The sequence below is a fragment of the Gracilinanus agilis genome, chromosome 4 (genome assembly GCF_016433145.1).
Source record: "Gracilinanus agilis isolate LMUSP501 chromosome 4, AgileGrace, whole genome shotgun sequence".
Lineage (NCBI taxonomy): Eukaryota > Metazoa > Chordata > Mammalia > Didelphimorphia > Didelphidae > Gracilinanus > Gracilinanus agilis.
This window is the reverse complement of record NC_058133.1, coordinates 375,170,863-375,181,267: the sequence shown is the minus strand read 5'-3', so window position 1 is coordinate 375,181,267 and position 10,405 is coordinate 375,170,863. Positions and strand designations below refer to the sequence as shown.

At 35.1% G+C, this 10,405-nt stretch overlaps 1 protein-coding gene across 2 annotated transcripts in view; it reads left to right on the top strand.

Moving 5' to 3' along the window:
- The first annotated feature begins 1,988 nt into the window (after nucleotides 1–1,988).
- TBC1D32 (TBC1 domain family member 32) overlaps nucleotides 1,989–10,405 on the top strand; it is a 215,180-nt gene continuing 206,763 nt past the window's right edge. For both annotated transcript variants that reach the window (XM_044676877.1, XM_044676876.1), the window contains exons 1-2: nucleotides 1,989–2,143; nucleotides 10,150–10,311. In XM_044676877.1, the coding sequence (XP_044532812.1) occupies nucleotides 1,989–2,143; nucleotides 10,150–10,311 (317 nt within the window). The remainder of the gene's footprint in view (nucleotides 2,144–10,149; nucleotides 10,312–10,405) is intronic.

Genomic DNA, 10,405 nt, shown 5'->3' with positions numbered 1-10,405 from the left:
TATCTCCTCTCCCTCTCAGCTGCCATTCTGTCTCCATACTCCCTTTCCTCCACCAATTAGCTTGTATTTATTTTGCATATATTCTATACTCATATATAAATGTCATCTACAGAATATAAGTCCCTTGAGAGCAATGATTCTTTAATTTCTGTATTTGTATCCCCAGACCCTAACATATCCCTTGCTAATTACTAGGTACTTAATAAAAGGTTGTAGACAAAAAAAAAATGACTTATTTATAAAGGGAACAAATTGTCTCTACAGAAAAATGTCAAGATTTTGACTACCTAACATTTTTTTTTTTAATCTTGGGACTCCATTCTAGGAGCATAGGACCACAACCAGTAGGCAATGGGTCCCGCAGTCACTCAGGGTCACCCAGCTGGGAAGTGTCTGAGCCTGGATTTGAACCTAGGACCTTTCATCTCTAGGCTTGGCTCTCAATCCACTGAGCTAGCCCAGCTGCCCCTACTTTAGGTTGCAGTTTCTTTAGCAGATGTAGTTTTTACAGGTGGGGTTGCTAGCCCCACGCCCAACCCTCCTTTTTCATCAGGGCTAGGGACCATCCTTAGCCCAGGAGTGGTAAGGGTGGGCAATAGGGGTCAAGTGACTTGCCCAAGGTCACACAGCTGGAAGTGTCCGAGGCCGGACTTGAACCTAGGACCTCCAGTCTCTAGGCCTGGCTCTCAATCCACTGAGCCACCCAGCTGCCCCTAACATTTTCACCTAACATTAAACTCCTAAAATATCTCATAGTAGATTTTTTTAAGCATAAGGTCTTATTAGGGTTTATGATGACAGTGGAATTCATTTGCCTAAATAAGTATATGTAAATAGTTATACTGATTGACAAAAAATTTTAAGAATTTATTAAGGGAATGATATCCTTCAATACCCGTCTGTACAAAGACCAATAAACAAGGAAGTCTCTATCTTGAGGAAGCTTACCTTCTAAATCTGGTGAAACAAGTCTTTGAGGTCTGGTGCAGAAAGGTGGAGGGAGGGAACTGAAGGGGAAAGGTATAGAGGTCTAGGTCAAGGGAAAATATGACAAAAACTCCTCTATCTAAGACTGGGAAACCAGGGGTGGAATTCAAAGTTCAGTTGAGAGAAAAGGATGAAGTTCATGCATGAGGAATGGACGAATTAAAGGAGAATGCCAAGAAGTGAATAGCAAATTTCATTCCTTTTGTGTTGCTTTCCATTTGATACCATTCAGATTTTTGTATCATGTTGCATCCCCTAATGTGATTCTAAATTTGAGGGTCCCAGTTAAGAAGTTCAACTGTGTTAAAAGCCATTAGGAACTTATGTTTTGTGTTACCCTTTCTCCTAATTTTTCTTTTCCTTTCTCAAAGAGCATTCTCAACAGTTCCATTTGGCTGGTCCCACCTAACCCCAACGGATTCCTTCTTTTCCCCTAGAGTCCCATCTACGCACTGGATTCACTCTTTTCCAATGGATTTTCGCTCCCTTCTGGAGCCCCGCCTATACAGAGCTCCTCCTCCTTCCTCCTCCGGTTTTTTCAGGCTTTTTTTATGTTTGGGTCATCCCTCCAGAAAGAGAAAGGGGCGGGGACTACATTCCCGTAAATGTTTACGTCATCACGCTGACGCAGTCGTCCTTCTTACGGTGCTAACTCGCTCCTTCTCCCTTTCCGCGGCCCTGGGTCTGTGACCGCCGAGCTGGGTCGTTGGGAAAGGCGGAGGCGGCGACGGCTTCGTCGTCCTCGTCCTTGTCTTCATTGCAATCTGGGTCCGCTTTCGTAGGCGGGGACTGCCGCGTCCCTCTCTCCCTAAAGTAAGGTGGTTTGCTTTTTGGAAAGACTGATAGGCCCCGCCCCTAGTCGGAGACCTTTTCTGTAGCTGGGTCTCTGCCCCGCCCCCTGGGGGGAGGAATTGGGAGAGGTGGGGCGCGCGTGCTGCTTGCGCGCACTTGGTCCCTTGGTCCTGGGCCTTTTAAATCATCTCACTCTGGTCTTCTCACAGATGGCCCACTTCTCCAGCGAGGACGAGTCACAGCTCCAGTCCATGCTCAGGCAGTTACTTCAGAGCGTGAAGGAAAAAATCACGGGCGCCCCCTCCCTTGAATGCGCGGAGGAGATCCTCTTGCACCTGGAGGAAACTGATGAAAATTTTCACAAGTAAAGTTTAGTTTGCTATTTAAAGTTAACGCACTGTCCGATCAATAGAAAATTCAAAAGGTCAATCAAAGCGGATCTGAACTAAACTTGCTTTTACTTCTTTCCCCAGCTCAGTTGCACTTTTTCGTATCCCCTCTATAAAAGCTCTTAAGAAGGGTGGGTTCCCAGGATGAACTCTTACTCTGACTTTTTAAAAAACATTTTTTAAAATATATTGCTCCTCTTCTTCCACCTCTCATCTTCATCTCTTCACTACTGCTTCCCCACACAACTCCTCCCACTATTCATCTACCCACTTATCTCTTCAAAGATGTTTCAATAATATCAGGCCTAATTAGCTAATCCTTTCCTGAGTGTGTGGGGAAGGATTTGTGGAGGGAGAATTATAGGGTGCCCAAAAAGTTTTAGGGCAATTTTAAGTTTTAATACCTTTATATTTTTTATAGTTTTTTTAATGCCTTTAATAACTTACAAATTGCACTAAGATTTTTCAGAATATCCTGTAAAATAGTTCAGAAAATTGAAGGATCTCATTTTTGAGTCTAGGCAGCACAGAGGGAATGACTATCCCAAAGGAGTTTAGTGTTTTGTTCTTGGTAATTCAGTAATTGAAGGATTTTATTCCTTTACCAAAAGATCAGGATAATTGCGCTTCAGTAGAAAACTAGATCTTTTTGAATGAGCTCTATCTTATAACTGGAATGGAAACCTTTTAGTAATTTAAAAAATTTGACTTCAAAATAACATTTCTTTAAACACTTCAAAGTCACCCTGACTTCAACAAGGTAGTTGTACCTCTGGAGATTTCCTACTATGTTAATGATTTTTTGTTGTACTGTAGCTAGTACCTGTAACTATCTTTTAAGCAGTGGTTAATTTTATTCTTGAGATTTGTTTCAATTTTTTTTCCTTGGTTGATGATTGTTTTTATCTGTATTTATGATTATGTACCTCTCAACCTACTTGAGTATTTACTCATTTCAATTGTCAGTACAATAAGATGATATTTCTTTGAGAGTTCAGAGAGAATTTTGTTTGATTAGATTTGAGATTTTTGATTTTGCTATATGTAGCAGGAAAAAAATCAAGGAAGACTTGGGTTTAGTCTGATACTGTTCAGTTTTTCCTTAGGCAATACAACTATTTGGATGATAATTGATCCTGAACAAATATTAAGCTAAATACAAGGTTTTTTGTGTTATGTCACATGCATAAATTTGTCAAATCATTTTTATAATAATTGATGCTAGTGGCTTAGCTGGACTTTTAAGACCAGATATTTAGATCTAAAAACTGTTTTTCATACATTTATCTCTTTATTCTCACCACTCAATGTTGCAAATATAATTACATATATTTTACAAATTATTACATGTAAATACTACACATATATTAAAAATAGAATAATTTTACAAATGAGTAAACTGAAAGTTAGAGGTATTGCCATTTATTTTTTCCTAGTTTATACAGCTAATTAATTTCAGAAGAAGGGTTTGAACTCAGTTCTTGATTTCAAGTTCTCCCTTTAGCCTGACTAGCCTTGCCTGCAACCTTCTAATAATGTGACAAGTCTCTTCCTTTTTTTAGGGGGGTAAGGAAGGGCATAGTTCATGAAGTAAGTATGCATCATTTAAATATTAAGTATCTTAAATTTTTAAAACCAAAAATGTAGCTCAGAATTGGAAATTAATTTTTTTGAGGTTTGGAATTCAAATTTCCCTCTATTCTGCTGAGGAAGGGAAAGGAATTAGCATTTATACAGTATCTAGTATGTATTAGGAGTAGTGCTAAGTGATTTTTACAAAAATTATTTCATTTATTTTTTACAACAATCCTTCAAGGAAGATATTTTAATTCTCCTCATTTTACGTTTGAGAAATTTGTTCCCAGAATCACACTCTAGAAAGTGGCTAAGGATGCATTTAAGCTCTGATTTTTCCAATTTTAGGGCTGGAGCTCTTATCTATTGCTTGAGGAGACTGGGATCCCAAATACCCTTTCAAGAAATCCACAGCATTACAACTTATTTTCATAATACTAAGATGTTTTAATTTCAAAAATGAATTTTAATAATTATAACCTACAAAAATAATTTTTAAGGGGAAAGAAGTCTTGAGCCTCCAAAATGTGATAACTGTTGCTCTATGAGAATAATGCTGGTTAGATTTCCAGACCTGCCCACAAAGTCCTATTCAAGAGATGGCATAGGTTAAATGTAGCCTTGAATGTACTAGATTGAGACTGGGATTCTAGGAGCTAGTCAGGTGCATCAAGAAATAGGAAAATTATTTCTCTTTACTTTCCTTAGATCAGGAGGCTTGAGTATAGAAAAACATTTTTGAAAAGAAAAAAAATATTCATTCTTTCTTTTCTCTTCCCCCATTTGAATCTTGTTGCCCTTCTTGTCTTGGGACCCTGTAATGGTTATTGATTTGCCCTTGCCCTTCAAAATACTCTGTGCTCCAAATTTATCCACCTGTCATTTTTCCTCCTCTTCTCTCACCTCCCTCAGCCAGTTTTCTCTACCAGTTGCCAAGGCTAGCTGTCTTAAAGCTGTTTTTCATTTTAATACTTTAGATGATATTTCTTTGAGAGTTCAGAGAGAATTAATTTTGTTTGATTAGATTTGGGATTTTTATTTGCATTTTTGTAAGACTTTGTTGATACATAGCTTTCTAATCGGTAAACTTTCCAGATACAAGTAGCAAACTGGTGGGAAAAAGTTGGCGCTGACAAGGCTGGCAAACTTGTCCTCATTTTTGGACCAAGTTGTATCATAGAACCACTCTCTACCTGATAGTCTGTCAGGCCCATCGGGCCTGAAGTTGGTCAGACCTGAAGTTGCAGTTGGAAAGTAATGGGTGGAGATTTCCTTTTTTTATGTATACCTTTTTTTATATGGACTTTGTGTGAAAGTAAATTTTCATGACATTATTTAGGGGCTAACAAACCCTTAATGAAAATGAAGTTTTCCATTTCTGAATGTGAACTTTAGTGCATTTAAGTATTAAATAAAGACACCTGTTTTCTAATGAGGCTCTTGCTTATAAAACTTACCCATCTTATATTCAGAAACTAAAGCAGAACATGAATATTAGTAGCTAATAGTTTATAAATAAGCAATTTTTATTATATCTTGGAAGGATACCTAAAGCATTAATTCTTCAAGCTGTATAGTTTTTTCTACTCAAATGTTATTCTATGTAAACACTTTAATTTTCTTATACATAAATATATTCATACTAAAATGGCTTTAAAAAATTCCTGGTATCTGTTACTGACAGTTTGCTGTGTAGTTTACAGTAGTGGTGTCAAACTAAAATAGATGGAGTGGGGCACTAACTCATGCATAAGGATTCTTTCAGGCTGAATATTGACTTAGTTTTAAAATGTATTAACTTTTTTGAATTTTTATTTATTTTAATAAATATTTCTTACTTACATTTTTATCTGGTTTAGGCAGCTCTCAGTAGTGTTGCAGATGGTATGTTTGTCACCTCTGATTTACAAGATGAAAATTTTACAATACCTTTTACTATTAATATCCTCTGGTAGTTCTTTGCTAACAATTTTGGGGGGAGGAGGCCTTATTTATGATTTAATTAGTGGAGGAAAGCCCTTTATTTCAATTAAATGATTGGTAACTGAAAAAATTAGATGCCTCAGGCAGTGAGTGACTTTTCTTGTGTCATATAGACATTAGGTGTATATTAGAGGCAAGCCTTGGACCCAGGACCAAGAGCCTGCTGCCTATCCACTTTCCTCTCTGACTACAGCTGGGATCTAATATACCATACAGCTGATTTGCCATCTCAATAAATAACTATGAGAAACATTGTTTCATGTAATTAACTAAATGCCTTTAAAGGTGATAACCAAACCTATCTTAAACTTGGAAAAGGTATATACCATTATAATAAAAGTTTCTTTTTCTTAGACTGGAAATGTTAATTTAGTAATGAGTTTACTACAGATTATTATCTAATATATCATTCTGTAGTCATCAATTCTATAAATTAATGTAGCTTTAGTAATTTTTTTTCAGAACTGTAACATTTAAAAAAAAGATATTCCCATTATAAATATTTAGGCAAAATCTTAGGAGAAAAGTTAAAACCAACATTCAATTCAATAAGTACCTCCTATAGACATGTCACTAATTCTTAGTGATATTTTCCTGTGCAAATATAAAGAAGATTGACTATTATAAATAGTACACAAAAAGGAGCAAGAGGGCTTGGGTATAATTGTCCACTAGGCTTCATTTTCACATGGGACAAATGAATAGGCCTCTCACAGGTAGACCTGTTAATAGGAATATTCTACATAAATGACCAAGCTTTTCCTCAAGTTCCAAGACTACGTTGAAAAAGATTATGACAAAATGAGTTTCATTCTTTCAAAACATTGCAATTGTATCATTTTGGGTAAGTAGTTTGCAAAAGGCAAAAAATATAATTGGATAATTCCATCTTATAAATGTGGAGAAAAAATAAACATACTCTGGGAAATGAAGTACATAAATGTATGGGGAGTGAAGAGGAACACAGATTTGAGTTAGGATCAAGGCATTATTTTTTTAAAGTTGAAAAAATGACTCACAATTCCAATCTTGATTTTTGAATATGTAATAAACAATATAATTTGTAGAAATTAAAGTAGCGGGATCATAGATCTGTCTAGACCAGTGATTCCCAAAGTGGGCACCACTGCCCCCTGGTGGGTGCTGCAGCGATCTAGGGGGAGCGGTGATGGCCACAGGTGCATTTGGGGGCAGTGATTAACTGTAAGGGGGCGGTGATAGTATGTGACAGGGGGCGCTAAGTAATATATTTTCTGGAAAGGGAGAGGTCGGCCAAAAAAGTTTGGGAACCACTGATCTAGACCTAGAAGGGATCATAAAGATATTTTTGATTTGAAGTCCTTGTTACAAGATACTATAACACACTTTAATCTCAGTTTATAACCAAATATTCCAGATGGCCCTCTTAAAGGGGCTGTCAATATTTAAATACAAGTTTTCTAGCACAGCAAAGTAATTTGTATGATTCTTTATACCTTTTAAGCTTTACAATTTGAATATTCAGTTTAAGAAGATTCCAGTGAAGAGTGACTCCATCAAGATATTCAAATTACAGAAGGGTGGAACTTAGAATAAAATTGGTTATCATTGATAATATGGTCCTTAAGGAAAAATGTGGGCTGTCAAATTGTCTTCAAAAGGAGAAGTGACTGGTACTGTGAAAAAGCTTTGAATTTAGAATTAGGAGACCTGCATTTTAATCCTGACTCTGCTACTTGCTGTGTGACCTTGGACAAATGACTTTCATCAGGCCATAATTTGCTCATCTGTAAAATGAAGGAATTGGAATTGATATAGAATGTTAGATGGCTTACAACTCTTATTTGTAAGTTAATTGCCATTCTGTACTTCCAATATAGGTGTTTAAAAGCCAGCCAGACCTCTTAAATGAGTCATATTACTTGAAGAATGGAATTATGTCCTGGAAGATTAAATTTCTTAATATAAAATAATTTATTTTTTTTCAAGCAAGGATTAGTATGTTGGATAATTGTTCTTATAATGTTAAAAATGTCTTCTAATTTCTGTATTTTTCTTGTCTTCAAGAATATGGTTTAGAATTATAATAATCCAGTCTGATCTTGGAATAGCATTTTTGAGTTTAAAGATAATTTAGTGATTTCTTTTTACAAAAGATCTAGAACAATTAAGTAACTTGCTCAAGTTCAACACAAGTATTAAGCTAGGATTAGAAATAAAATTTTTAATCCTAATTCTGTATTCTTTCCACTCATGATATGTCTTTATCCATATACATTTTTGCTATAATTGTACATAATTCTTTTCTTACAGTCTTCTATTTTCTTTAAGCTACTTATTCAATCTTTTTCTTTCTTGAACTTAAACCTTTGCATTTTTTCGATTTATCTAAGCATTTTTATAGTTCTTTATATATAATGAATAGTTAGTAAGCTTATTTGAGAAATTGCAAAACTAAATTTTGTGATCAAGTAATAAGCAAGCATTTGTTGAAGATTTTTAAGCACCTGTAATACCTATGCTAGGTTTTGTGAAGAAGCAAAAGAAGCAGATTAAAAAAATTTTAATGTTTTGCCATTTAGTTGCTGAAATTAACATCTAACTACTTTGGGTACCTAAAGAACAGACAAATGAAACTATGTGATTAAGTGCTAGATTGCATTACAAGAACTCAAGGACAATAGGAATTAATGTTTGAGGAAATTCTTTATAGGCTGGGGTTGTGAAAAGTTTGTAAAGAACTTCAGTTTTAAGCTTATGGTTGAAGCTATAGGACCTCTTTTGATGAAACGGTGGCAGATAAGGGAACTGGTTTCCAAATATGAAGAATAGCATGAGCAGAGGCATACTGATGGGAACAGAGATATGAAGGCATAGGAGAAAAACAGGAAAGCTGTGGTACAATGGAAAGGTTTTGGGTTTAGAATTAGGGGACTTCATTTTAATTCTCACTGTCATTTGCTGTAGGATTTTGGGCAAATGATTTGATTTCAATAGGCCCCTTCACTGCTTCATTTATACCATACAGGAGTTTTTGGAATTGATGTGTAATTGGGAAATTTCCTTTCAGATCTCTTACATTGAGGCTTTTTTCCTTCTTAAAAAAATTAGAAAAGAAATTAGAACTTGAAATTTTAGATTTCTGAATATAATTTAAGGCAACTTTTACATATTGCCACAAGTTTGTTTCTTATCCATAATTTCTAAAATGGTGCAATTGAACTTATTGAAAATTAATGTGTATGGTTTGCCATGAATTTCAGATTTAAAGATGGTAACATTTTTTCTTACATTGGACTGGATTGATTTTTTATGTGGCAAAATTATCTAAAATGGATACTTTTCAGTTCCACTTGTTCAGTTCCTGCTCAAGGCCTACTTCAAATTACATCTTCATAAAGCCATCATTGATTTCCATATCCTCAGAAATTCCCATCCCACTTTTCTGGTCTTCCCTCTCATTGTTATGCATATTTGATTTTACCTGTTTCTGTGTAGTGCCTTGTTTCGATTCTTATATAAATTAGATGCTCATTAAACTTTTCTAATTATATGAATAAAAGTACTTTAAATTATTGTGAAGTTATGAACATCTCAAAGGTTTAGACTATAGTATATATGCACAGGAATTTTGAAGCAAATGATCCTTGTTAAGTATCTCAGATGGGGTCAGTTTAAGGAAGCACTTTTGAATGTCAGATTAAAGAAAGTGGACTTTAAAAAAATGAGATATCTTTCCAGAGTTAACAGAGTGTATTTTTAGAAAGATTAGTTTAGCAGCAAAATGCAGAAGGCACTGGACAGTAGAAAGACAAAATGGAGACAGTTAAAAGATAATAAAGTTTTTGGCCAGGGTGGTGGTAGTGAAAATAATGAACAAATTATTTTCTTAGGTAGTACAAATTCAACCTAGGACATACTCATAATATGAAAAGGCTTTGTAAACATTTTTTGGCTTCTGAATTTATGTTTTCTTAATACCTTATCTTAAAGGATCATCTCTATACAATGATTCAAGGCATAAATTTAAGTTTCTCAATATTCTGCTAAATCAAATGAGGTAATGTATATGAAAGAGCTTTATGACTTCTTGCTTAACATTGTTAGTAAACCTGGGATTTCATTGATATAGGGAACTCCGGATGAGAAAATTCCCTCACTAATACAAGTTGGCACCTTCTTTGCAATTTTATGATCTTAGAGAGTTGCCTGGAGCATTGAAAGATTAAGTGTCTTGTTGAGGGTCACAGAGAGGGAATACTTCAACCAGATTTTCCTGGAAGAGAGACCAACTTTATCTACTTCTTCATGGGGCATATATTATTGGGAGTAGAATTCTGAAAATAAAACTGAATCTTCTATAACTTGAAGATGATATTGTTTTGTTACCAGATAAATAAGGAATATGACATAGAGTGTTTTTAATTTTTAATCTTTGTTTCAGCTATGAATTTGTGAAATATCTAAGACAATATATCTACAATACTTTGGGTGCAATGATTGAGGAAGAAATGGAAAAATGCACATTAGATCAGAATCAAGGTGAAGGACCTGGCTATGATACTCTTGTTCAACATGTTACTAAAGTAACCCAGGAATCTAAAGAGTGAGTATGTTTATACTCATATTTTAAAGTCTTTTGTTTTCTAAGGCATTATTTGCTAACAAAATTGTGTTGAATTTTACTAATAGTTTCAGTA